The following is a 26,106-nucleotide window of genomic DNA, read 5'->3' as shown; positions in this document are numbered from 1 at the left end:
TGCCCCTTTTCTAGGGAAGCCTGTCAGAGACCAGGGTTATCCTCCTATAGTCTGCATTCATGGGGCTTCTCTCCTGTGTTCATGACTAGAATTGGGCTTTACCAATGAGGGGTTGGACTTGAATTCTTCAGGAGTATCATCCTACTTTAATATAGTTCTTTCCTGAGCATGATTAACCTACTGTCTGATTTGGGGTGGGTGTCGAGGGGAGAAGGAATGAAACCCTGTTTGGCTTAATGATGGTAATTTGGAGGTACTGTATGTCAAATGAGGCTAGGTGGACCCTTCCAGACCCAGAGCTGCTGTTTTGAACAAAGTGTCTGGAAAGTTGAGGAATGTGATGGAGATATGAATGGGCTGGGTCGAGTCACAGTTGCTCAGTGACAAGTGGTGGGCTCAGAGCTTATCTTCAGCTCTATTTTGGTCCCAGAGTCATGCACCTTACATGGCAAGAGCAGTAGACACAATTGTCTTAGGCTTTCCTGTCATGGCCATGGCACAGTCCCAAGCTGGGGCTGATGTCACTGGGCTAGAATGTATAATTCACATTTCAGTGCTGTCGATGATCATTCTGAAACTTGCCCCACGTGGAAAAAAGTGTTTTATGTATAAAGAGGCACTTCACAGTCTGAAAACCCCAAATATATCCACATTTAGCTGAAGTTGTAGAGCCTTTGGAACTGCAGAGTCAGAAGGGACCTTAGCAATCATGTAAGCCCATCTATTATTGTACAGATTAAAAAAAACCAAACCTGTGCTGAGTTAAATGTTGTCCCTGAAATTGCCTGGCTTTTTTTTTTTTTTTTTGCCTAGCTGTTTTTTGCTGTTTTCTTTTGAGTGTTGAATGAAGAAGAGGTGTTGAGAATCCCCTTAATACATGCCTTTGGAAGAGAACACTTTGATAGAAACGTGTGAGTGAGGGCTGAGGATTCCTAAATACAAGTCATATATCATTCATTCATCCAGTTGTTCAGATCGTGTTCCTCACATGCACATTATATACCATATTCTGACACATAATGCTGTGAAATAGTGATGAGATAAACAGAAAAAATAAATGTTCCTGCTCTCAAAAAGGGTTTATTACAGAGGAGGAGTTTAGACAGTAAGACAAACAAATAAGATTGTTTTCAGAGAGGAATAAATGCCAGGGGAAAGGGTGAGCCAATGAAAAGTTTGTAAGGCCCCCCTCAGACAACCATTTTGCCTTTTTGCATTTCCTTTTCTTGGGGATGGTCTTGACCCCTACCTCCTGTACAATGTCACGAACCTCCATCCATAGTTCTTCAGGCACCCTATCAGATCTAATCCCTTGAATCTATTTCTCACTTCCACTGTATAATCGTAAGGGATTTGATTTAGGTCATGCCTGAATGGTCTAGTAGTTTTCCCTACTTTCTTCAATTTAAGTCTGAATTTGGCAATAAGGAGTTCATGATCTGAGCCACAGTCAGCTCCTGGTCTTGTTTTTGCTGGCTGTATAGAACTTCTCCATCTTTGGCTACAAAGAATATAATCAATCTGATTTTGGTATTGACCATCTGGTGATGTCCATGTATAGTGTCTTTTCTTGTGTTGTTGGAAAAGGGTGTTTGCTGTGACCAGTATGTGCTCATGGCAAAACTCTGTTAGCCTTTGCCCTGCTTCATTCTGTACTCCAAGGCCAAATTTGCCTGTTATTCCAGGTATTTCTTGACTTCCTACTTTTGCATTCCAGTCCCCTATAATGAAAAGGACATCTTTTTTGGGTGTTAGTTCTAGAAGATCTTGTAGGTCTTCATAGAACTGTTCAACTTCAGCTTCTTCAGCACTGATCGAGGCATAGACTTGGATTACTGTGATATTGAATGGTTTGCCTTGGAAATGAACAGAGATCATTCTGTTGTTTTTGAGATTGCATTGAGTATCGCATTTCAGACTCTTTTGTTGACTATGATGGCTATTCCAATTCTTCTAAGGGAGTCTTGCCCATGGTAGTAGATATAATGGTCATCTGAGTTAAATTCACCCATTCTAGTCCATTTTAGTTCACTGATTCCTAAAACGTCGATCTTTACTTTTGCCATCTCATATTTGACCACTTCCAATTTGCCTTGATTCATGGACCTAACATTCCAGGTTCCTATGCAATATTGCTCTTTATAGCATCAGACTCTACTTCCATCACCAGTCACATCCACAACTGGGTGCTGTTTTTGCCTTGGCGCCATCTCTTCATTCTTTCTGGAGTTATTTCTCCACTGATCTCCAGTAGCATACTGGGTACCTACTGACCTGGGGAGTTCATCTTTCAGTGTCCTGTCTTTTTGCCTTTTCATACTGTTCATAGGGTTCTCAAGGCAAGAATACAGAACTGGTTTGCCATTCCCTTCTCCAGTGGACCATGTTTTGTCAGAACTCTCCACAATGACCCATTTGTCTTGGGTGGCCTTACATGGCATGGCTCATAGTTTCTCTCAGTTAGATAAGGCTGTGGTCCATGTGATCAGATTGGTTAGTTTTCTGTGATTGTGGTTTTCAGTCTGTCTGCCCTCTGATGGAGAAGGATAAGAGGCTTATGTAAGCTTCCTGATGGGAGAGACTGACTGAGGGGGAAACTGGGTCTTGTTCTGATGGGTGGGGCTGTACACAGTAAATCTTCAGTACATTTTCCAGTAGTCATGTATGGATGTGAGATTTGGACTATAAAGAAAGCTGAGCACTGAAGAATTGATGCTTTTGAACTGTGGTGTTGGAGAAGACTCTTGAGAGTCCCCTGGACTGCAAGTGCATCCTAAAGGAAATCAGTCCTGAGTATTCATTGGAAGGACTAATGCAAAGCTGAAACTCCAATACTTTGGCCAGCTGATGCAAAGAACTGATACACTGGAAAAGACCCTGATGCTGGGAAAGATTGAAGGCAGGAGGAGAAGGGGAAGACAGAGGATGAGATGGTTGGATGGCATCACCGACTCGATGGACATGAGTTTGAGTACACTCCGGGAGTTGGTGATGGACAGGGAGGCCTGGCGTGCTGCAGTCCATGGGGTCACAAAGAGTCGGACACAACTGAGCAGCTGAACTGAACTGATTGAATGAAGGAAAAGTTAATGATAAAACCTAATAACGCTGCTTTGATTGGTAGGCTATCTCCCTACTCTTTAGTATATGATCATCTATTGTTGATTTTTTTTTTCATGAAAAAGCACCCATTTGCAGTCACACATCTTATTTTTTCTTATTTCCACTAAAATGTAAGAATGGCTAAAAATTAGAGCCTGTCAATTTTAACATTTCTATAAAGGCAACATCTAAACAATGTTTTTAAGATAAATATTCTAGGTTACCTACTCGCTTCTAAAGAAACAACCAAATGACTACTTGATTTTTTTTTTCTTTTCATCTAGATGTTATGGCATTGGTTAGAAACCGTTAGTCTACCTATCATTACCATTTCTATGTAAGCAAAATATTCTTCCCTTTATATCCTCATCCCTTTTTGGTATATTTTACACCATACTGACTTCTCTCTACAGACGGGATGGATTTTGTGTGTGTGTGTGTGTGTGTGGCTGCCCCACGTTGCATGTGAGATCTTAGTTCCCAGACCAAGGATCAAATCTGTGCCCATTGTGGTGGAAGCACAGAGTCTCAACCGCTGGACCACCAAGGAAGTCCTGGGATGAATTTTTACTTTCATTAAGGTATTACAGACATCTTTAATTTGTTCTTCTATATAAATAAATATAAATGCTACTGTCTCTAGCAGACCCAGGAGGAAGGTCAAATCGCAGTCAGAGGCTTTGCATCGAATATTCTTGGAGGCCAACACCTAGTGTATTTATGATGGAAGTTACTTCAATTGTTAAACACACTCATGTAGAAACACATGTGTGTGGGTGTGCATGCATGTGCGTGCACACACACACACACACACACACACATACCACACCACACTACACTATACTCATAGGAACCACAGGCATCATATTTGAAAAAGTGAAAGTGTTACTTGCCCAGTTGTGCAGACTTTATGTGACCCCATGGACTCCTCTGCCAGGCTCCTCTGTCCATAGAATTCTTCAGGCAAGAATACTGGAGTGGGTAGCCATTCATTTCTCCAGGGCATCTTCCTGACCCAGGGATCGAACCTGGGTCTCCCACATTGAAGGCAGATTCTTTACCATCTGAGCCACCAGGGAAGTCTAGAATATTTGAAAAAGTAAACTTGAAAGTTCATAAAGTATATGTCTTGATTCAGTTAGTACACAGAAAAGTGGGGGAGGTACCCAGCCTGGAACTGGGCTTAAAGATGTATGTCTTCTTCCTCAAATAAATGAAAAGCTATGACAAAAACAAGGAGAAATCTTTGAGATGGGGACTTTTTTTTGTGCAGAAGAGATAAACATGGTTACTATCATGCTTTTGCAGCTAACAGCTGTCCTTTAAAGTGTGCTGTCTGCCAGCATTTTGATAATGCAGAGGTTCACATGTTTTCCATTCCATTTTTAGGTTGCTAGAAAGACTATGTTGAAAGCGTTCCAGGTCCACATTTACAAAGGCACAGTGGGTACTGACATCAGAGTAATCACTATCAGTAGCAAGGTGGCCTCTGAGAGTGGTTTTTTGTTGTTTTTTTCTTTCCCATAGCGTATACACCTATTCCCTAATTACCTCAGGGGGCAAGTTGATAAACTGAAGTGTTTGATGTTCACTGACTTTCACGGCAGTTTGAAAGTCTCGTAGCCCAGAAAGATGGAGGGTTGACCATGCTAATATCTCATGTGTTGCTTCTACCTCAGAGTATGTGCAAAAAATAGAATTTCTATTTCTCATTTGAATATGACATTAGGTTAACCTGAACATCTTAAGTGAATTTCTAAAATTTTGTATACCAATTTCATAATTCCAAAAAACAAGTATGTGTTTTTCCCATTTCAGAAACAGAGTTGTCTAACTCTTACATATTTTATATAGAATTATATAAAGGCACATTCAGCAAGAGGAAAAAAAAAAACAGAAGTGAAGTTTTCCTCTTAGAAAGTAGAAAATACAGTGATTTTTCTCCCATCCACCTGAACACTGGGAAAGTATGACAAGTTTTTTGATTTTACAATGCCTGATATCTAGTAAGCACTAGTGAATCTTGTTAAAAGAATTATAATGAATATGCTTCTGAAACAATTTGAGGTTCCTTGCCTGTAAAAGCCTACTTTCAGCTTTCAGCATGGTAGCTTTGTGAAGAGGCATATATTTAGTTCATAAGTGGTTCACATACATTTTTTTCAAATCAAAGCAAACCACAGCTATTTGGTTGGAGTAGCAAGGACCCAAGAGTTCAGAAACCTTGGCTATATGTGAGGCACCAATCTAAATGGCAGATGACTTGAGAAAGTGACTTAACTCCGCTAGATTTCAGTTTCCACATGAGTGAAATGATTGGTTTGGAGCAGGTTACTTCTGAGAGGCCGGGCTTCCCAGGTGGCGCTAATGGTAAAGAACCCACCTGCTAATGCAGGTAGTCATGAGATGTGGGTTTGATCCCTGGGTCAGGAAGATTCCCCTGGAGGAGAGCATGGCAACTCACTCCAGTATCCTTGCCTGGAGAACCCCATGGACAGAGGAGCCTGGCAGCCTGCAGTCCATAGGGTTACACAGAGTTGGACACAACTGAAGCGACTTAGCACACATTCACTCACTTCTGATAGTCCACCTAGCTTCAAAATTCTACAACTGAATGGCTCATATTAAGGAAAACGGAATCTAAATTTCACAAACATTGACATAGTGCCTACTGTATGCTAGGCAATATTATGAGTGCTTTACACCATACATAGTCATATCATAATAATAAAGTACACACTGTGCATGGGGTAGCATTTTGGATACTGTAAAGTATAAGCAAATGATAGTTGCTGTTTAAATGACAGTACTTTTATTAAAGGTCAATATAATACAAATCATTTTTTAAAAGCAGACTAAAGGGCTTCCCCAGTGTCTCACTGGCAAAGAATCCACTTGTCAATGCAGGAGACATGGATCGATCCCTGGTCTAGGAAAATTCCACATGCTGTGGAGCAACTAAGTCCATGAGCCACAGCTACTGAGCCCACGCACCTAGAGCCCGGGAGCCACGACTAGAGAAGCCACCACGATGGGAAACCCACGCACTGCAACTAGAGAATGGCGCCTGCCACAACTATAGAAAAGTCTGCACAGCAACAAAGACCCAGCACAGCCAAAAATAAATAAATAAAATTAATTTTTTTAAAAGAGCAGGATATTAACAGAAATAATATAATATAGGAATAAAGTAGTTCTTCCATTTAAACAACTCAATGTCAGATGGCTGACATAAGCTATCTAATTTTTATCTGACTAAGAGAATACTTAGTCACTTATTTGACTAAGAGAATCCCACCTGACTGGGATTCTCAAGCGGCTTAGTGGTAAAGAATCTGCCTATAATGCAGGAGACACAGGTTTGATCTCTGGGTCGGTAAGATCCCCTAGAGGAGAGCATGGCAACCCACTCCAATATTCTTACCTGGAGAATCCCATGGACAGAAGGGCCTGGTGGACTACAGTCCGTGGGGTCACAAAGAGTTGGACACAACTGAGCGACTAAACCACCACCACTGCCACACTTAAACTGAGTCCTGTCCACATTTAAAACCATGTCTATGAAATTCTCCACTTATAAAACACAAGATTGAAAAATAATCCAGGGGATTTCCTGTCAGTCTAGTGCTTAGGATTCAGCATTTTCACTGCCCTACCCTGGGTTCAGTCCCTGGTCAGGGAACTCAGATCCTGCAAGCTGCATGACTCATCAAAAAGAAAAAAAAAATCATCCATCCACTTAGCCAATTTGATTGATTTGGGATAGTCTTAAGCAGCAAGTATGATAAAAATGGGATTTTCAACACATGAACACAGTAGGTATGTATACCGAAAGGATAGCCTAAGGGGAAAGAAAAAAAATATCCTACATAAGTGAAGTTTCTTTTCTCCTGAAATGTCCATGTAATTTCTCCAGACGCTCTGAACACTTTCTAACATTAGCTAACCCAACTAACAGGAATGCTGCAGAAAACAGAAACAGGAACTCTGTGAGAAGTTTGATTACCTGTATGGCATCTTGGAGGAGAGGAAGAATGAAATGACCCAAGTCATCACCCGAACCCAAGAGGAGAAGCTGGAACACGTCCGTGCTCTCATCAAAAAGTATTCTGACCATTTGGAGAATGTGTCAAAGTTGGTTGAATCAGGGATACAGTTCATGGATGAGCCAGAAATGGCAGTGTTTCTGCAGGTAAGTATCCCTCTGGCCCCAGAGGAAACAAACCAAGACGGTGGGTGCTGAAGAAGGACTGTTACTGAATTTTCAATATTTTCTGTACATCTCACTTAGATCTATCTTCTCAACTTATATCTCCATCTGTTTAAACTATTTCGCAAGCATATATTTAAGGGACCATAGCATTGCTTAAATATAAGAGGGATCTGGTATAGAAAACAGTAGTTATTTACAGCATTTAAAAACTAAGCTATGAGATGTTCAAGAGTCAGTAAAGGAAAGAATTCAATCTCAACACGTCCTTGATGAAAACAATTTAAGTAGGCATGTCTTTTGTTTGCTTCCACAGAATGCCAAAACCCTGTTACAAAAGTAAGTAATTTTCATTTTGTGAAAAAAAGTATATCTTTCATTTTTACCCAAGGCCATCAAACTTTACACAGTGACAGAAAGTGGGAACTTGTCTTTTTGCAGAATTTCTGAAGCATCGAAGGCATTTCAGATGGAGAAAATAGAACACGATTATGAGAACATGAACCACTTCACAGTCAACCTCAATAGAGAAGAAAAAATAATACGTGAAATTGATTTTTACAGAGGTTTGTTATTCTTGTGACCATTTGCCCAAAACTGCAGGTGTGTGAAAGTGGCAGAAGGTTTTGGTGGGAGGAAAGGGGGATTCAGGATCATCTCCAGAATGGATGTCGACAACTTCACAAGGATCATAATCCAACATGAAGCTCTATTTCTTGACAGAATCAAACAGTTTGTGGATGGTGTTTATTTAGCTTTGCCTACAGTGCTTGTTATCATTCTGTTATAGGACATTAACTCTGGGTCATCAAATATTTAATAATTGATGGTGATGACAATGTCTCAGCTTCAACTGTACACAACTTGTTAGCTATTATGATAATGATGTAAAGTGTCATCAGCTGTAAGGTTAAGGATGAGATAAAAATAAAACATGGAAGACACTTGGATTTAGATACTGTACCATTAGCACTTTCACTTAAATATTACAGGACAAGAAAAGTGAGTGAGTCATAGAGTGAATCATAGAGTAAGTCACACCTGGAAATAAAACTGAGGCTATGTGATCAGATGTACTCAATGAGTTATAAACACATCCCTCTCATTTGGCCCAGAAATCCCACTCTTGGAAATTGATCCTGATGAGATGGTTGAAAAGAGGAGCTCAGTTAGATGATAAGGCTCCTTGGCTAGACCACTGTAATGCCATGGATTTATATCAATGTCCATAGACATAACTTTAGAAGTAAATCTTCAGGATGGATCTTCTTTAAAAATTACTTAATATTGTCTATCATTAATATTGCCTGAAGAAATATTAAAATCAATGGGTTACAGTGGGATGAATTGGGAGAATTGGGGTTGATATATATACTCTATTGATACTATGTATAAGACAGGTAGCTGAGAACCTACTGTATAGCAAGGAACTCAACTCAGCATGCTGTGGTGACCTAAATGGGAAGGAAATCCATACAAGAGGGGATAGACATATACTTATGGCTGATTCACTTTGCTGTACAGCAGAAACTAATACAACATTATAAAGCAGCTATACTCCAATAAAAATTAATTTTAAAATAAACCACATTGAAGACAGGCCAAAAAAAAAAAAAAAGATCAGTGGGTTACAAAGAGTCATGGCGTTAACTGTGGCAAAAATCATCCTTCACTGAACAAAGGAGGTGAGCAATTAAATAGGACCAGGGTTTTGTGTGTCTTCTGACATAAGGAAGAGATTTGCTTTTCCATTTAATTTGACAGAAAAAAGTAAGCGGCAGTCCCAGCCCTCCAGGAAGTGGCAGACGTGACACAGCATGATAGACATGGGAACAGGCTCTGGGGGTCAGGCGGATGGTGCACCGTGGTGGTGAGGGCCACACTTCGTACTGGGGAGGGGAGCAAGCAGGGTGGTGATGACTGGGACCACTTGCACAGCATCATGTCCACATTTAACTGGAAGTGCAAGCCCCCTGCTGCTGTCGAGTATCTGATGGAGAGGATTTCGTAGCCCTGACCTTAATCTGAGCTACAAATATTGGCCAGTCATGTTTTTCATGGCTGCAGTGGTGATTATAACAATATGAAAACGCATTACCTTATCAGAGGATGAAGACGAAGAAGAAGAGGGAGAAGAAGGAGAGGGAGAAGGAGAAGGTGAAGAAGAGGGAGTAGAGGTGGAAGAGGTGGAAGACGTCCGGACTGAGTCATCAGGGGGAAATGAAAGTCCAGAGAAAGGCTTGGAGCCCTCTCCCCCGACCTCGGAGCTCCAGGCTGCCCCTGAGGCCCCTCCGGTTTCCTCTCCGGACCCCCCTCCAGCCCTGCTACCTGCTGTGGAAGCCCCCGTGACACAGGTAACTCAGTTCTGAGTTTCCTCTTACAGGACACGCAGGTGTGCCTCCTTGCTGAGGAGCTCAAACAATTTATTCTACCTCAAGGAAAGGAAACGCTACACCCAGGCGTTTGTATATGGAGGACACGAGATTTCAGGGCCATTACAGTGTTAGGGAGAGAGTCCTCTAGGGCATTCAGCAGGGTCTTTGTGGTTATAACTGGTTGGCAAGACTTGGTTTCATATAATTTTCCCATCCTCAAATCTGAGGCAATCTATGGCAATTGTCTATGTGTGTGTTAACATATGAATTCATAGAGAGCTGAAAGCATGGCATTGACTCTTAGTATAGATCCAGGGTATCGGTTGAGAGATAAAAATGGTTATATTTTCAGAACTTTGAATTTTCTGTAGGTAGTAAAACAAAATAGAGGAACCATGCTAGTTTATGTTCCTGTTGCTTACCCTGAAACAGAACTATAGCCTTTGGTTAATGGGCAAATAAATGAAGCTGAGGTTTCCTATGTCTCTGTCATTTGATGAGATGATGTGTTGATAGAATTCTTTTTAAAAATTTCTTAGGAAATTAGCTCATCCCAGACACTGTCTGTGGCTGTCCTGTGGCTGATTTTATGTTTTCTAAGATGTCACTGTTTGGTTCTCAAGCCTCTGTAATGACTACATGACACCTTTGACAGGTCCCAACCTGTTGAGTTTGTGGGCAATGAAGACTTACACACACACAAAAAAGTCCTGGTTTCAAAGTGGATTGGAATTATCTATAGAAACAAAACTGCCAAGAGGGAACTCAGAGATGGAATTATATCTTATGCTCTGTCTACATAGGAAACTAAGCTAAAAGACTATAATTCCTGGAATCTTGAAATTCTGGGTGTACCAACTGCACTGAAATCTAAAGGGATATGATAATTAAATGAGAGTTGGGTTTGATCAATTAGATTTCAATTTGGGGTTTGAGAAAAGAGGTTTTGGGGGACCCACACATAATACAAAAAATTAATTCTGGTCAATAGTTTGCCCTTTCCTCTATTATCTGATATTTTATAAGCAAACTTTGTTCGAGGCTTCTGCTATCTACCTGACCAAGGCCATAGTCTAGTGAAAGACAAGCCCAGGAAAGAAGAGGGGGCACAAACAGATGCCGAGACAAGAATGCTGGCAGCATTCTTTGCGCTGAGCCCTTGCGGAGGGTGGGCTGAGCTGAAACACGCACTAGATCGCGCCCACATACAGAGAGCTATCCCTTTGCAAGCCTGAAGGGAACTAAAATCCACTGCTTTTCTCTTTTTTTGCTTTTGAATTTATCCATCCTGTGAAGGGGGAGGTGGTGCCCACTGGCTCCCAGCAGACCACAGAGTCTGAAACTCCAGTCCCAGCAGCAACGGACACTGCGGATCCCTTACTTTACCCTAGTTGGTATAAAGGCCAGACCCGGAAATCCACCGCCAACTCACCTTCCGCCCCAGGGAGCGGAAGTCTCGGGCGTGTAGGGCCTTCAGGTTCCAAGGATGTGCATGCGCGGAAGGCTGAAGGGGCGGAAGCCGCAGCCAGGGAGAGGGCAGCAGTGAGTGGTAAGGATGCTAGCTCACCTGCCGCTACTTCTCAGGTTAGTGTCAATGAATGCTCTGGGGTCTGAATGCTCCCTACGCCGCCTGGTCCCGCTGGGATGACAGCAAGGAGGAAGGGCTTCTGAAGGGGCGGACAGAACCTGGGGCCTGGGGGATAAGGGGAACGACTCATCTACCCCAAGTTGGCTTGTTTTTCTAAACTTGACATGAAGTGAAAGAGACACCAATTTGACTTCACTCTGCCCGAGCGGCAACTTCACACCTGGTTGCCCAGGGGTTGGGAGTGCAAGCAGGCCTGGCTCCTAGGCATGCAGGTGAAAGCTGCTTGTCTGTAGTGACTGGCTGGCATCCCTGGTTCTCCTCTGCACTGGCCAATGGCCCTTGGTGGGCCTTTTCTGCGTCCTCTCTGAGCTTCCAAAGACTAATCACTTGCTTCTGTGTCGTTCCCAACACCCAGCAGGCACGTTTGAGTCAAGTTCTATGTCGGCTCTGGAAAATAACCTCTGATTCTTGGGTTTTGGTTTTGGGAGTGTGCTGGTGAAGGCTGGACAAAGACAGTTTTGGCTTAATTAAACCGGTGCTTCCTACGCATGTGCTCCTGGGAGCAGGAAAGCACAGACTTCCCTCCTTTGCAATTTTTTAAGGGGTCATTTAATATCTTTTTTTTCTTATCAAAATGCAAGTTTGAAGTTCATTTCTTCTTCCTAACACTGGGCTAGATGTTTGCATGGCTCAAAGATTCCATAGAAGAAATCTTCTACAATTTCTTCACAAGGAAGAATGTTCATGGTTACTGCATACCCATGAATATTCTTAAATGAAGTGTGAGTGTTGCCCAGACAGGGGCTGGCGGAAAAAATATGCTCGAGTTCCGTGCTCCTGGGTCATCAGGTGATTTCAACAACAAACAGCATTTTTTCAAAAATCATAAAATTCTTACTGTCTTGACTATCTGCTCAAGTAAACCTTGATTTCCATGAGGTAATAAATGGAAATGATTTTTGGAAAATTCAAAGACGGATGTGCTTTCGTGCTATGTATTTATTTTCATGAATGAAAAATGACAAAAAAGATATGTTTGGTGTGAGGAAACCTTTGAAGGTTGTTTTAGGTTGTAAAAAAAAGTGGAGTAGAAAGTTTTCTAAAAGACAGATGGGAAGTTTATTTCTAGAAAGTTTATGGGATTCCTTACATATTTAGTGAACGTTGAATCGGGCAGAAAAACAGTAATACAATAACCCAAGATAGGAGCACACTTGAAATGAAAATGAAAAATCCATTTGATTGAGGATGAAAATATTATTTGTGATAATATTGGTGAAGCTTTCTTCTTGTTTTCTCACAGGAGTTAGGAATCTGCCTAGCACTTTTGGCTTTTCTTATACTTCACTACATCTGGCGTCAGATTCAATGCTTGATTTTTACTTTAATGGGTAGGAAATCTTTTCTTTTCCCTTGACTAACATCTCATGTAGCTCTTCCATAATGTTTCTCTTCTGTAGGCCCAGAGATGAATTTCTCCCCCAATTCTGAGGCTCTGCCAATCTAAAAAGAACCAAGTTCCCAAGCACTACTTGTGGCCTCACGGCCCCTTCCTGAGGAGAATCACTCCGTCATCTAATCCTGCATGGAAGGGGATCCTGACTCAGAACAAGACTCATTGGGCAATTATTCAGTATTTCCAGTGGGAGTGGAACCTCCATAATAGCCATTGAAAGTATTAGTCACTCAGTCCTGTCCAACTCTTTGCGACCCCATGGACTGTAGCCCACCAGGCTCCTCTGTCCATGGGATTCTGCAGACAGACTAGTCATTAGAGGAGGCCATTTTCCAAAGGTGTCTAGAATGCTATGAGGAGTCTGTGCTCTCTTAGATGGATGACCAGCAAAGGCCTCATACAGGACTATGCAGGTTTCCATCAGTTCGGTAGCAGCATATATTCTGCCTCACCAGAGAGGTGCCCAGGTGGGCAGGTAACTTCATTGATGGGCAGGTGGACCAGGTGACTGCTGGTTCTTTCTGCACTCTCAAGAGTCCACAGTGTCTCTCCTAAGAGAGGGGAGCCTGGGTGCAGTCACATGGGGGGCATTTCAGCCAAGTGAGATCTAAACGACTAAGGAGCCAGAGGGCCAATGTTCATCTACTAGCTATAACAAATTAGAACCAAAGAAAAGTCATAAAGCCAACAGACAGTATATTATTTTTGGTATGTTGTCTCATAGTCAAGCTTTTTCTTGATGACTGTTAGGAGGTTTAGGGACTAATCATCTTACTCCTTTCATAACCTTTTGAATATTATCAGCTTCGTGAATCATATTTAAAGATTTAAACCCCACGTACTTTTGACATGACCCTGCTGGACCTGAGACCCAGCTCCCTGTGCCTGTAGCTCAGAAGTGATCCAGGGTGACTGGAGCTGAAAGGGCTCAGCTATTTCTGGCTCGCTGACTTTTCCCGGGTTGACACTGACTCTTCTGGAAGCTCCCCTCATAGCTCCTTTCTGCCTCCTTAGCTGTCTACTCAGTGATAGCAGTAGGTTCTCCATGGGTCCTTGTCATGCCTATAACTGTGTGAGTGGGACCTACCCCAGTGTCTAATAGTTAGCCATAACCTGTGTATTCTAGAATGTTCTGAGTGTCTTCATCAGCTCAAGGGCATAACTCCTTCTCCTGTCATTTGTGATGAAGAGCAGGCGGAGGAAGTTATTGGCCATGGGCTCAGTGGGACAAATGGGGAGAGAGAGAAAAGTCCGTGCATGATTAGAATATCCTGAATAATTGTGGATCTGAATAATTGTCTGAAGAGTTCAGTTTATATTCTCATAGTTCAGGTTTGGGACTTTGTTGCCATATGTCCTCGTAATGCTTCTCTGAGGCTGCGGGGGGAAAGTCATGCTTCTTGTCTGCTGTCCATTGGAGCCCATGTCATGGATGCTGTCATTCACATGCCTGTCGTGAGGGTGAGACAGGGGGGTGGGGTTATGGATGGAGGGTATGGTGAATTGACTTTCACTACTGCCAAGAACCTTGGGTAGTTCTTGGTGTTTGAGAAAGGGCCTTTCACCTAGAGAAGGACATCTGTTTATGATGGAGGACCACTCTTTGATCCCTGCCTGAAAGGGGGTATGGACAGATTAATAGAGACCTCACCACAGCATCAGATTCCCCATCCCTGTGAAGGTTATGCAGGCCTGATTCACCTTCACTGCCTCAGAACTCAACTCACTAGATATATGTCCAATGCAAGGTCCTTATGAAAACTAAAGTTAAAGTTATAGAAGTTGGAGGAATTTAGATAAAGGTATATAAATTAGTATATTTAAATGGGCTCTATATAAGGTGGTTACAGCTCTTATTTAATTATATTGTGGGATAAAGAAGGCTTCCTTGGTGGCTCAGAGGGTAAAGAATCTGCCTGCAATTCAGGAGACCCAGGTTTGATCCCTGGGTTGGGAAGTTCCTCTGGAGTAGGAAATGGCAATGTGCTCCAGTATTCTTACCTGGAAAATTGCTTGGACAGAGGAGCCGGGCAGGCTACAGTCCATGGGGTCACAAAGAGTCAGATATGACTGAGCGACCAGGCATGCAATGCAAGGTTAGCTTGTTAGAATTTCACACTTTGTTAGTCTTTCCCTGAACATTTAGGATGCGACACGCAAGTTCTCCTTGATTCACTGGTGGTCTTACATCTCTTAACCCATCCCGGGAAATGAGGTGGCCTTAGAATGACCGAAGCATCTCAGGCTCACTTGCTAATCTGTAAACTCACTTGAGCCCCATCAGCAGAACCACAATCCATTTAAGAAGGAAGATGTTTCCTGGTGCTTGCCTCAGGGCCATTCCCACGGTGAAAACTACCCTTGTTCCTGCTGTCTGTGATTTCTGATGCCATTAATTTCATCTAATGACATAGGCAGATTATGTGTTAGAAACTGGTGATGGCCAAAACCAGACGCCGGCTCTCTGCATGGGTGGTGACCCAGGCTTCTGCTCTCTTTGTTAGATCAGAGGCACACTGTTGCCTTCCCCACCTTGGTTCTCCAAGAAAACTAACTGCTCAGCAAGGTTTGAATTCAGGCCTGTGTCACACTGTGCAAAGGTCCTATACATTAGCTGGTCTTTAGCTGCAAAATCACCCTCAAAGTTCCCACCCTTCTAGACCCTGCCTGTTGTATACTCAGTCAACACAAAGAGTTTGGTGGCAATTATATCTGATCTACTTCCGGTGTTAATTTTTTAATTTTTTTTTTAAGAAATTGCACCGTGCCCCAGTCAACCTCAGAAGACAGGGCAATAGTAAGTGGGGAGGGCACTGTGAGCGCGTTGGCTGTCCTTGAAAAGCATCCTCTGTGAGCCTCATCTCCAGGGAGATTTCCTGGTCCACTCTGCTTCCCTCCATTGTCCTTCTCTTCCTACACTGCATACATGCTAATTACACCTGAGTGTTAGCACAGGTTCCACCCCCACGCCCACCAGGACTACTGGGTTTTTTATTGGGAATATGTGTGGCAATTAGATTTTCCCAGAAGCAGGAGCAGTAGCAATGAAAGCCCCTCCACATTCCCCTTCGCCCTTCCCAGTGAGGCTTAGTAACTGTGGTTGGAGGAATTTGTCCAAACCACTTGATGGGAACAGGGATGTCCAGAGAAATGTCTCCCTGCTTGGTAGATTAACTTGGCAGCTGTTCTGGCTGACACTCGAGCTGGACCCTGGCAGCTGCCTCAAGGTCAGAGGACCCCAGCCCCACTGCCACCACACAGATACACACACATGCACTCAGAGAGCCAGTTGCTGTGAAGATGGGGTTTTTGACATTAAAATCTCTGCCATTTCTGCCTCTGTAAGGAACCAGAGCTCACATATTTCACCAGAGCACAAAGCTGTAGTTGTCAGGGACCCTGAAAGCTTTTACCATATTGTAGCTATTCGTAGTTGGAAGATTAGAATATCCACTTTCCACCACACATTCCTCAAGTCTGAAAATAGACGAGCAAGTTGGTAGAAACTGCTAAGGCCTGGGGCTCAGGAAAGAGCTATGAAATCAAGAGGAAGGACTTCAGTTCAGTCCTGACTCTGGGCACTTAATTTCTTTGAGCCTCAGTTTTCTTATGAAGAAAATGAAACAACTGCTTGATGAAAGGATTCATCTATTTGCACAACATTAGAGAGTGAAAAATCTGGTACTAAGAATCTTATAAATTGTTTCAGGATGTTTTCATTGGGAGGGTTATGAACTTGGGCCTGACAAATCATTCTGGCAACTGTAATAATGGATTTAGATAGCCCACTGCATTTCCCCAAATATATTTCTTGCCTTGAAGCTATTACACAAATCCCCAATTCCCAGACTGTCTCCACATCTCCTGGACACCAATTTAGCTGAATGTTTACACAGCTGTGATTACCCTTTCAGATTCCATAAACCCCATAAAATCCAGGTCTGAAGTCTACCTACTGGTGCTTAGACCTCATTGCCCAGTAGAACAAAGGACTTAGAATGTACACAGTAAATGTAGTCATAGAAGATTAGATGAATGAAGAGATGAAAAATAGTGTGATTTTTAAAAATTTACCTATTTTAATTGTAAGGTTCAGTAGGTTTTGACAGGTATGTAGCATTGTGTGGCTACTGGCCACAGTAAAGCTATAGAGTATTTCTATCCTCATGTGCCTTTGCAGGTAAGCTCCTTCTGGCATCCCAGCTGCTATTTTGCTGGTCATTATAGTTTCACCAGTTCTAGAAGATCATATAGGTGAAAACATCCAATATATAGGCTTTTGTGACAGGTTTTTTCACTTGGCATAACGTTCTTGAGTCATCCATTTGGTTGCATGTATCAGTAGCTCAATTTCTTTATATTCCTGAGTAGTATTTCATTGTATGGAGGTTTTCCAGATTTCTTTTTTAATTGGAGGATAATTGCTTTACAATGTTGCCTTGGTTTCTGCCATACCACATTAATCAGCCATAATTACGATTTTCCAGATTTCTATTTGATTTTTGGTTTGATTTCATTGTGGAGACAGAACATTGTCTATATGGTTCCAGTTCTTTAAAATGTACTAAGCTAACTTGGTGAATGTTCCATGTGCAGTTGAAAACCTTGTATTTTCTGTTGTTGCTGGGTAGAATGTTCTATGAATGTCCATCAGGTCAGTGAGTGTTGGTCAGGTTCATTATATCCTCACTGATTTCCTGTGTACTTGTTTCATCAATTGCTGCTCCTGCTGCTAAGTCGCTTCAGTCGTGTCCGACTCTGTGCGACCCCATAGACGGCAGCCCACCAGGCTCTGCCGTCCCTGGGATTCTCCAGGCAAGAATACTGGAGTGGGTTGCCATTTCCTTCTCCAATGCATGAAAGTGAAAAGTGAAAGTGAAGTCGCTCAGTCGTGTCCAACTCTTCGCGACCCCATGGACGGCAACCTACCAGGCTTCTCTGTCCATGGGATTTTCCAGGCAAGAGTACTGGAGTGGGGTGCTATCGCCTTCTCCGTATCAACTGCTAAGAGAGGAATTTTGAGATCTCTCACTATAATTGTGGATTTGTCTATTTATCCTTGCAGTTCTATCAGTTTTGCCTTATGTGTTTTGAAACTCTGTTTAGGTACCTATATTAGCATTGTTATATTTTCTTGAAGAGTTTATCCCAAGGAAAGTGTTAAAAAATAACTCTTTGTTTCTGCCTGCTTGAATGGGTTCACATATACTATTCTTTAAGGTAGAGTAGAAAAGTTTGAGGGCAGATGGGGGGAGCCTGGAGGAGGAAGGTACTGACAAAGCTTAACGTGTTTTAAACAGCTGGCCACGAGAAGACTCACAGCCTAAATCCAGCACACCTGTCTCCCCTTCCTCCACAGCCACCAACAAGGCCTAGCAGAGCAAGGTCTTGACAGCCGAGGTGCCTGATGCTTTTAAGCGACTAGGCTTGACTTACAATCTGATAATTAAGGTCTTTGGGGCCCTATTTTTAGTGTAGATGTAAATTGCTTTATGAGCTAAGACGTCTGTACATTTTAATGACATGCTTCTGTCCCAGCTCACTCCTTGTCCTGTCTACATCAGTTTCCACAGGACTGCAGAGGGCCCCCCAGCATGGGCCAGGGCCTCCAACCCTGGGCTTGTCCTCTTGGCTGAGAAGGTTCCCCACCCAAGGATTGACAAGAAGGTGCAGATGGTCCTTCCTCCTGTCCTGAGGATTGCCAGATGCTTCCTATAGAAAATATCATGATTTCAAAGACAGAGCAATGGGGACCATGTGGGTGACCCACACCTTTGGATTCTCTACCCTAAAACAGCAGAAGCAGTATGTGGAGGGCAAGTCCAGTGCAGGAAGTGTCTCCAAGGAAAACCAGCCCGTGGCCATCTTAGTTCCCAGCCTACGTTCTATAAATGTTGTCCTTTGAGGTTATAAAGGTGCTTCTCCAGGGAAAAATAAAAAACATTTCTTAGAAGAGGGAAGAAAAGAAGAAAGAAAGAAGGAAGAAAGGAAGGGGGAAAGAAAGATACATGGTACTAGCCAAGATTCTCTTCTCTTCTTGAAGCCCAGGGTTTATTTCCTAGACTCTCAGAAACCAATACATGTGTCCCCAGACCTGGCATCTTATCAAATTTCCCTACCTAAGATTTAGTCTCCTTGAAAATATCCATATTTTCTTAAACTGGGGTGAACAATAGCCAGTGTTCCAAGGAAAAGCAGGTATGTGGCGCCCTGGGTACCCACAAGATATCACATGCAAAAAGATAAAAGATAAAATAATTTTCATGCAAATAACCTTTGAGACCAAACCATTCAGTCTGAGTTTAAGGGTAAATATCAAGTCCACCTGCCACTAGGGACTCAGTGGTGAGCGATGCCTGAGGCAAAAGCTTCTTTCCTGAGTGAGATTAATTTCACAAGGTACCAGAGAATGTTTTAAAAAATAAAGCAGTAGACCAAGAATATGATTTCCCATGAGTGTGACTACAGGTCCTGTGTTCTTTGAAATGATCTATTTAATTTTCCAAAACAAACTGAAATGAATGAAAATTTAACTATGTTCTCTAAATTTAATTGAGGGATTCAGGGTGTCAAATTATTTTCAAACAGAAATCTCTACTGAGAGCAACTGCTTGTGTTATACAAATTAGGAGATTCAAGCTTATGAATCAAATCACTGATAAGCCAGGCACCCTGACTATGCTGGAATTTTACTTGGTAAAAATAGAGAAAAAATGATCAGCACTCAGGCCTACATTTACTGCATAATATTATCCAGGACTTGATAGTCCTGGAAGTTATAAGAAGTTCTGATAATGAAATGCAGGCATTTTTACATAGAAAAAATTTTTGAGAGAGGAAGGATTTTGTTTAAAGAAGTAAGTTTTAATGAGACTATTACATTAATATTATTATTGCTTTTTCATTTGTATCCTGCAACTGCAGTTTTCTCCCCCCACCCCATCCTAATAAGTGACAGTTTGGGGGCTTTCCTAGAAGGGGCTTCCCTGGTGACTCAGACGGTAAAGAATCTGCCTGCAATGCAGGAGACCTGGGATCAGTCCCTGGGCTGGGAAGATCTCCTGGAGAAGGGAATGGCTACTGACTCCAGTATTCTTGCCTGGAGGATCTCATGGACACAGTAGTCTGGTGAGCTACAGTCCATGGGGTTGCAAAGAGTCAGACACGACTGAGCCACTAACACTAGAAGAGGAAAAAAATAAAATCTGTACTAAAACTGTAGGCTATGTTTCTCAAGATCAAATAGCTTCCTTAGTAAAAGTCACTTAAATAGGAAGCTGAAATGGATGTATCTGTTTCAAAGAGGGAAATGTAATGTAAATTACGAGCGAGCAGTGTAATGAATTCATTTCCCCTGGCAACCTGTGCCTGCAGTCCTACCATTCCATGAAAACAGTAAGGTAGGCACCGGGGAGAGCTTTCTGGGGGAGCTGTCGTGACAAAGCTACTTGAGTTTTCCGTCTGTAGTTTGTTTAATATTTGTTATTCTGATTGAACCTAAGGCCCTTATTAGTGCTGTACCCCCCTTTGGATTTTTTCTCCCTTTATTTATGTATCTCAGTGATTTCCACGAAATGCCTTTTCCCCACTAGAACCCACAAAGCAAAGAACAAATCCACCTCTGTTCAAAGCATCTGAAAAACCAGTGCCGTGTGGCAAAGGCTGTAACTAACATGTGCGTGTTGCTCTACCCTGTGCAAGGTCTTTCACAGAGATTCTCTCATCTAAACCTCACAACAGCCCTGCACAGTAAGAATTTAACTTCCTCATTTTTAAAATTTGATATTTTGTTATTTTTTTCATAAAATTAGTTTTATTGAAGAATAATTGATTTACAGTGGTGTTAACGTGTGCGGTACAGCAAAGTGATTCAGTTATTATAAAACTTGCTCATTTTTAAGTAGAGAATCACAGAGGATGAGTGACTTGCTCCACAGCTGGGAGCTTGGTGCCCAGAGACCCCTGGTCCACCACCACGGAGTGCGTGCCTGCAGTATAATGGAGGTCACACCCACCTCTAGGGAAAGTGGGTGAATCCCCACTTTATCAGGGTTGATAATGATTGAAGCAAAAACAGTGTGACCAAGGGTTCTCTGCGTTGACTCACCCCTCGTGACACATTGGCACAGAGAGGTCAGTTCTAGGCTTCCACCCCCTGCGAGAGAGCACCAGTCCTTCAGTTGCTGACCTCCCTCCTCCCTGTCTCCGACTTGTGGGGGTGGAGTCAGCCTATATCACAAGCTCAGCGGCTTTGGCTGCCTCTTTTCCCTTTAGGGCTCTGATCTCAGCACTTTATCTTTAGAGTTACTCTGAGCCAGTTCCCCAACCATCCTGTGTTTCCTCGTCCATGAACTGGGCATAACAATACCAACGACCTCCCATGGCTCTTGAGGAAAACCTATTGTTTCCCTCACACAAGGCAAAGAAGTCCTATCTGTGAGGAATTGATCATCTAATTAGCATCCTTTGTAATAAAGCTCTCCTTTCAGAAAGGCTGAGAACACACACACCCTCTGCTGGACACAAAATGGCCGGTCCATGCCTGAGAAGGCTGACTATAAATGTCTGCAAAACTGTGACATTGACATTTTCACTTCTCCTTCCTGCCTCCCACCCTAACTCCCTCTATTCCTAGAGGCCATGTTTGAAACAGCCCAAAGTCAGTACACCAGACATCTTCCTCCAGGTTAAGAAAAAGAAGTGAATTTAATTTCTTATTGTTTCATAGGCCTGGTTTCTGATCTTCCCTAACTGAGCAAGAGGGAGGCAGCTAAAGGCGGTGAAGCCCCCAGATCAGCTCCATCCATTCCTTCCATCCCTCAATGCTCACAGCTGTAAATTCTCCTAAGGGAAAAAATGCCCTTTAGTGAATGTTTTCCTTCCAGGGCTCCTTGTGTTGGGGGAGGGGAGGGTGTGTCTTCTTTATCCTTCCTCCAGCATCCACTGAAAGTGTGCTGTATTTTCACAGCTCTGTGCTGCAGTTCTAACATACCTCAGTTGCTCTGCCACTGAGCAGTAAAGACTGTATCCCTGTGATGGAAATGCCCAGGACAGACCTGCCCAACCAAGTTTCCAGGGCTCAGGCTCTTGGCTGTGAGTCACAGACCCGGCCCCAGGCACCTCCCAGGCCTTGATGACTGGCCCAGGCTCTTGGCTATCGTCTCTTTTCCAGCCTGGAATCCATGATGCTTAAGCTATCCGAGGCCTGAGGTTCAGGAATGCTGAGTAGGGAGCAGCCAGTGCTTGGGTTTAGTCTTTGTGAATAAACATTCTAACCATGCCCTCAGCATTCCCCCAACACCTGTTTGCAGCATCTGGCTCTGACTCTCTGACTCAGCCCAGCAGGTGCAGGACAGACCCTGGCGGTCACCCACCCAGCGGCCTCCAGTCTAGCCTTACCCTTCCCACCCTCATTCTTTTAAGGCAAATGACTGTCATTGTAGAAGGCCAAAGCTTCCTTTGGATTGGCCCAGAAAGACTGGCTTTTAACATGCAGTGGTAACCAGATCCTTCCATCAGGTTGAATTTGTGATTGCCATTCGAAGCGGCAGAATGGAGGGGGTGGTCCAAGGGTGGGGTCTGGACACAGTTTCCTTGCCGCCCACCTCCCTCCCCTTCCCGGCTGGGCATGTGACTGACATACATACAGCAGCCAGCCCGCAGGGTTAGGCAGGGCCATTTCTAGGTAAAGTGGTATCTGGCAGGAGTGGACCTGAAGCTGTCAGCATCCATTAATCTCTTGGTTGCAATTCAATTTATCTGATCAGTTAGTATCGCTTGGGTATGTCTGAGGGAATGGAACATGGGACAGGTACAAGGTAACCGATCAGAATCGTGGGTGCTACAGAAGATGGTCATTTGGAAAAGGGCAGAGGCTGGTACCTTACAGAGGCCCTGGGAAGCTGAGAGTCAGCCTGAGGGCACTGATTACTCATCACAACAACCTGGCACAGCTCACTCTTTTATTTTAGGCCAGCAAAAAGTAATTCCTCTTATAAACATGGCTACCCTGACTTATGCCAGGATAAATATTAGGAAAGCATCTGTTTCATTTTGTTCAATCAAATGGGCCAAGCTGCCTGTAGGTAAAGGCATTCATGCTCAGTCACTAAGTCATGTCTGCCTCTTCTGTGACCTCATGGACTGTAGCCCACCAGGCTCCTCTGTCCATGGGATTTCTCAGGCAAGAATACTGGAGTGGATTGCCATTGCCTTCTCTCGGGGATCTTCCCAACCCAGGGATCGAATCTGCATCTCCTGCATTGGCAGACAGATTCTTTACCACTGAAACACCTGGGAAGCCCAGTATCACTAAGTAAATTCCCACTATTATGCAACCAATCTCCAGAACTTTTTCACTTGCAAAACTGAAACTCTACACTCATTAAACAACATCTTTCCGTTGTCTCCTTCCCCAGCCCTTGGCAAGCACCATTCTACTTTCTGTTTCTATGAATTTGATGACTCTAGATAGTGGGATAGTACTGTGTCTTTTAGTGACTTGCTTATTTCACTTAGCATAACATCCTAAGGTTCACCCATGTTGTAGCAGATGTCAGAATTTCCTTTCTTTTTAAGATTGAGTAGTGTTGGAGACGGAGAAGGCAGTGGCACCCCACTCCCGTACTCTTGCCTGGAAAATCCCATGGACGGAGGAGCCTGGTAGGCTACAGTCCATGGGGTCACTAAGAGTCGGACACGACTGAGCAACTTCACTTTCACTTTTCCCTTGCATGCACTGGAGAAGGAAATGGCAACCCACTCCAGTATTCTTGCCTGGAGAATCCCAGGGACGGCGGAGCCTGGTGGGCTGCCGTCTATGGGGTTGCACAGAGTCGGACACAACTGAAGCGACTAGCAGCAGCAGTGTTGGAGAAGACTCTTGAGAGTCCCTTGGACTGCAAGGAGATCAAAACAGTCAATCCTAAAGGAAATCAACCCTGAATATTCGTTGGAAGGACTGATGCTAAAGCTCCAATACTTTGGTCACCTGATGCAAAGAACCAACTCATTGGAAAAGACCATGATTCTGGGAAAGATTGAGGGCAGGAGGAGGAGGAGGTGACAGAGGATGAGATGGTTGGATAGCATCACCAACTCAATGGACATGAGTTTGAGCAAGCTCCAGAAGATGATGAAGGACAGAGAAGCCTGGCATGCTGCAGTCCATGGGGTTGCAAAGAGTCAGACATGACTGAGCAACTGAACAACAACAATACTATCCCGTTCTATGTATATGCCACATTTTGTTTATTTACCCATTGATGGACACTCAGGTTGCTTCCACCTCTTAGCTGTTGTGATAGTGCCACTGTAAACATGAGTGTATAAATATCTGTGTGAGTTCCTGCCTTTAGATCTTTGGGGTATATGCCCAAACATGGAATTGCTGGATTGTATGGTAATTCTGTGTTTAAATTTTGAGGAACTGTAATGCTCTGTTACACCATTTTACATTCTCACCAACAGTGCACAAGAGTTTCTTTTTTCCACGTTCTTGCAACTGATTCTTGATGTCTGCAACTAATTAAAGTCTTTTTCAAAGTACCATGCACAGTTCAGGCCAAGCCAACACTGGCCATTGCCTGGAACTGTCCTGTACTCAGGGACAGATTGCCCACAAGCCTCTGGTAGAATGCATGCTCCTCAACCTCCATCAGCAAGAAATGGTGCTAGATGATAACATGAGAAGGATGCTGCCCACACATCACTCAGACCTGAGTAAAAGCGCCTCTCATGACCCTTCCCTTCTGTGCAGGGAAAAGATACTCTAGTACCATAATCTGACATTGCATTAATTCCCTTTCAAAGGACATTTGATAGCAGCAGCAAAGAAATCAAAGGAAAATAAGAGATTTTATCTTTCTGACTGAGTCTGGTTCATGAATACCCAAAATTTCTGGTCAAGTTCATCTAAGAAAAATAGTCTTTCTTTTGAGCAAAGGGTGTCACCCCCTTCTGCTGGTCTTCTGTGGATCTTGACTGAACTGGGTTTCACAGTTGAGATGGAAAAGTCTGCCTCCCTATTCTATCTCCTGGTTTTATTTTATTACTGAAACTCACACTTATCTGAAGCCCCATGCTGACAGAGCAGTGTTAAATGATGATTGTAGGTTTGCCCATTTGTTACCTGAGGAAAATATGTGAAATTTAGAAATAATATAGGACTAACAATCCTTTCTTCCCTTTGTCATGCACCTTGAACCAAACTCCAACTCAGGACAAACTCAAAAGCAGGTAGAGATGATCAGTGTTTATCATTCTCTGTCCTTTGTTCAGATTCATGGGACATCATTATTCCTAAGAAATAGCACTTCCTGTGATGAAGGAGAGCCAGCATTTGGAAAACTATTTAAAGGAATGCATATATAAAAGTCTCTTGGGGAAGGCTTTAGAGAAAATGTTTGCTTATGATTGAATGCGTGCATGCATGCTCAGTCATGTCCAACTCTCTGTGACTCCATGGACTGTAGCCTGCCAGGCCCTTCTGTCCATGGGATTTTTCCAGGCAAGAATATTGGAGTGGGTTGCGATGCCCTCCTCCAGGAGATCTTCCCAACACAGGGATCGAACCTGTGTCTCTTCCATCTCCTACATTGGCAGACAGGTTCTTTTACCACTGGCGTCACCCGGGAAGAACCTATGATTGAGTAGACTGTGCTTATAGAAATATTTCTAAAATTTTAACTCATTCTTCCTTTATGAGAGAGCCATATATAAAGTCAGGCCACATGGAGATACACGGGACTGGGTGATGGATAGTCATGATTACAACATGCCAAAAGAACTGAAACATACATGATGTCCACTTCTGAAAAGATGAACATCCCCAATACAACTGTGTTTCTTTATTGAGGGTCCTGGCTGTTGTATATCGTTCCTCACAAATAGTCCCCAGGTGATTCTGCCTGGCAGAGGAGCCTCTTCACTAATATGAGAAAGAAGGAAGGAAGGAAGGAAGGAAATGGACATTTATGAAGCACTTAATATAAGTAAGTCACGTGCAAAGTGCTTTAGGTACATTATTTATTCAGTCCTTACGACAACCTTGTGGGATAGGGTGCATGCATGCTAAGTCACTTCAGTCATGTCTGACTCCTTGTGATACATGAACCGTGGCCTGCCAGGCTCCTCTGTCCATGGGGATTCTCCAGGCAAGAATAGTGGAGTGGGTTGCCATGCCCTCCTCTAGGGGATTTCCCGACCCAGGGATTGAACCCATGTCTCTTATGTCTCCTGCATTTGCAGGCAGGTTATAGGGTGTCATCTCTATTTTACAGAAGAGAAAACAAAGGCTCAGAGAGGTTAAGTGTCTTGCTTGAGTCATATTGCTAATGAATTGTTATTCTGGGATTCGAAACCAGGCTCAGCCTCT

At 43.2% G+C, this 26,106-nt stretch overlaps 2 protein-coding genes across 6 annotated transcripts in view; one reads left to right on the top strand and one right to left on the bottom strand.

Moving 5' to 3' along the window:
- The window catches only part of PDE7A (phosphodiesterase 7A), a 600,339-nt gene that overhangs the window by 390,307 nt on the left and 183,926 nt on the right, over nucleotides 1-26,106 (bottom strand). For 2 of the 3 annotated variants that reach the window (XM_081503288.1, XM_081503285.1), the window contains one exon: nucleotides 3,996-4,184. The exons of the other annotated variant lie outside the window; for it this stretch is intronic. The gene's annotated coding sequence lies outside the window, so the exon portion shown is untranslated. The remainder of the gene's footprint in view (nucleotides 1-3,995; nucleotides 4,185-26,106) is intronic. 3 annotated transcript variants of the gene reach the window in all.
- TRIM55 (tripartite motif containing 55) overlaps nucleotides 1-26,106 on the top strand; it is a 59,171-nt gene that overhangs the window by 29,415 nt on the left and 3,650 nt on the right. Inside the window, exons 6-11 of one of the 3 annotated variants that reach the window (XM_081503277.1) lie at nucleotides 7,061-7,294; nucleotides 7,629-7,651; nucleotides 7,754-7,878; nucleotides 9,419-9,666; nucleotides 10,984-11,271; nucleotides 12,579-12,666. In XM_081503277.1, coding sequence (XP_081359403.1) covers nucleotides 7,061-7,294; nucleotides 7,629-7,651; nucleotides 7,754-7,878; nucleotides 9,419-9,666; nucleotides 10,984-11,271; nucleotides 12,579-12,666 — 1,006 coding nt within the window. Of the gene's footprint in view, nucleotides 1-7,060; nucleotides 7,295-7,628; nucleotides 7,652-7,753; nucleotides 7,879-9,418; nucleotides 9,667-10,983; nucleotides 12,249-12,578; nucleotides 12,667-26,106 lie in introns of those variants that run through there. The other 2 variants (XM_081503276.1, XM_081503278.1) reach the window with 2 other exon arrangements.

The sequence above is a fragment of the Giraffa tippelskirchi genome, chromosome 6 (genome assembly GCF_054371585.1).
Source record: "Giraffa tippelskirchi isolate mGirTip1 chromosome 6, T2T-mGirTip1v1.2.pri, whole genome shotgun sequence".
Lineage (NCBI taxonomy): Eukaryota > Metazoa > Chordata > Mammalia > Artiodactyla > Giraffidae > Giraffa > Giraffa tippelskirchi.
This window is presented reverse-complemented; position numbering and strand designations above follow the sequence as displayed.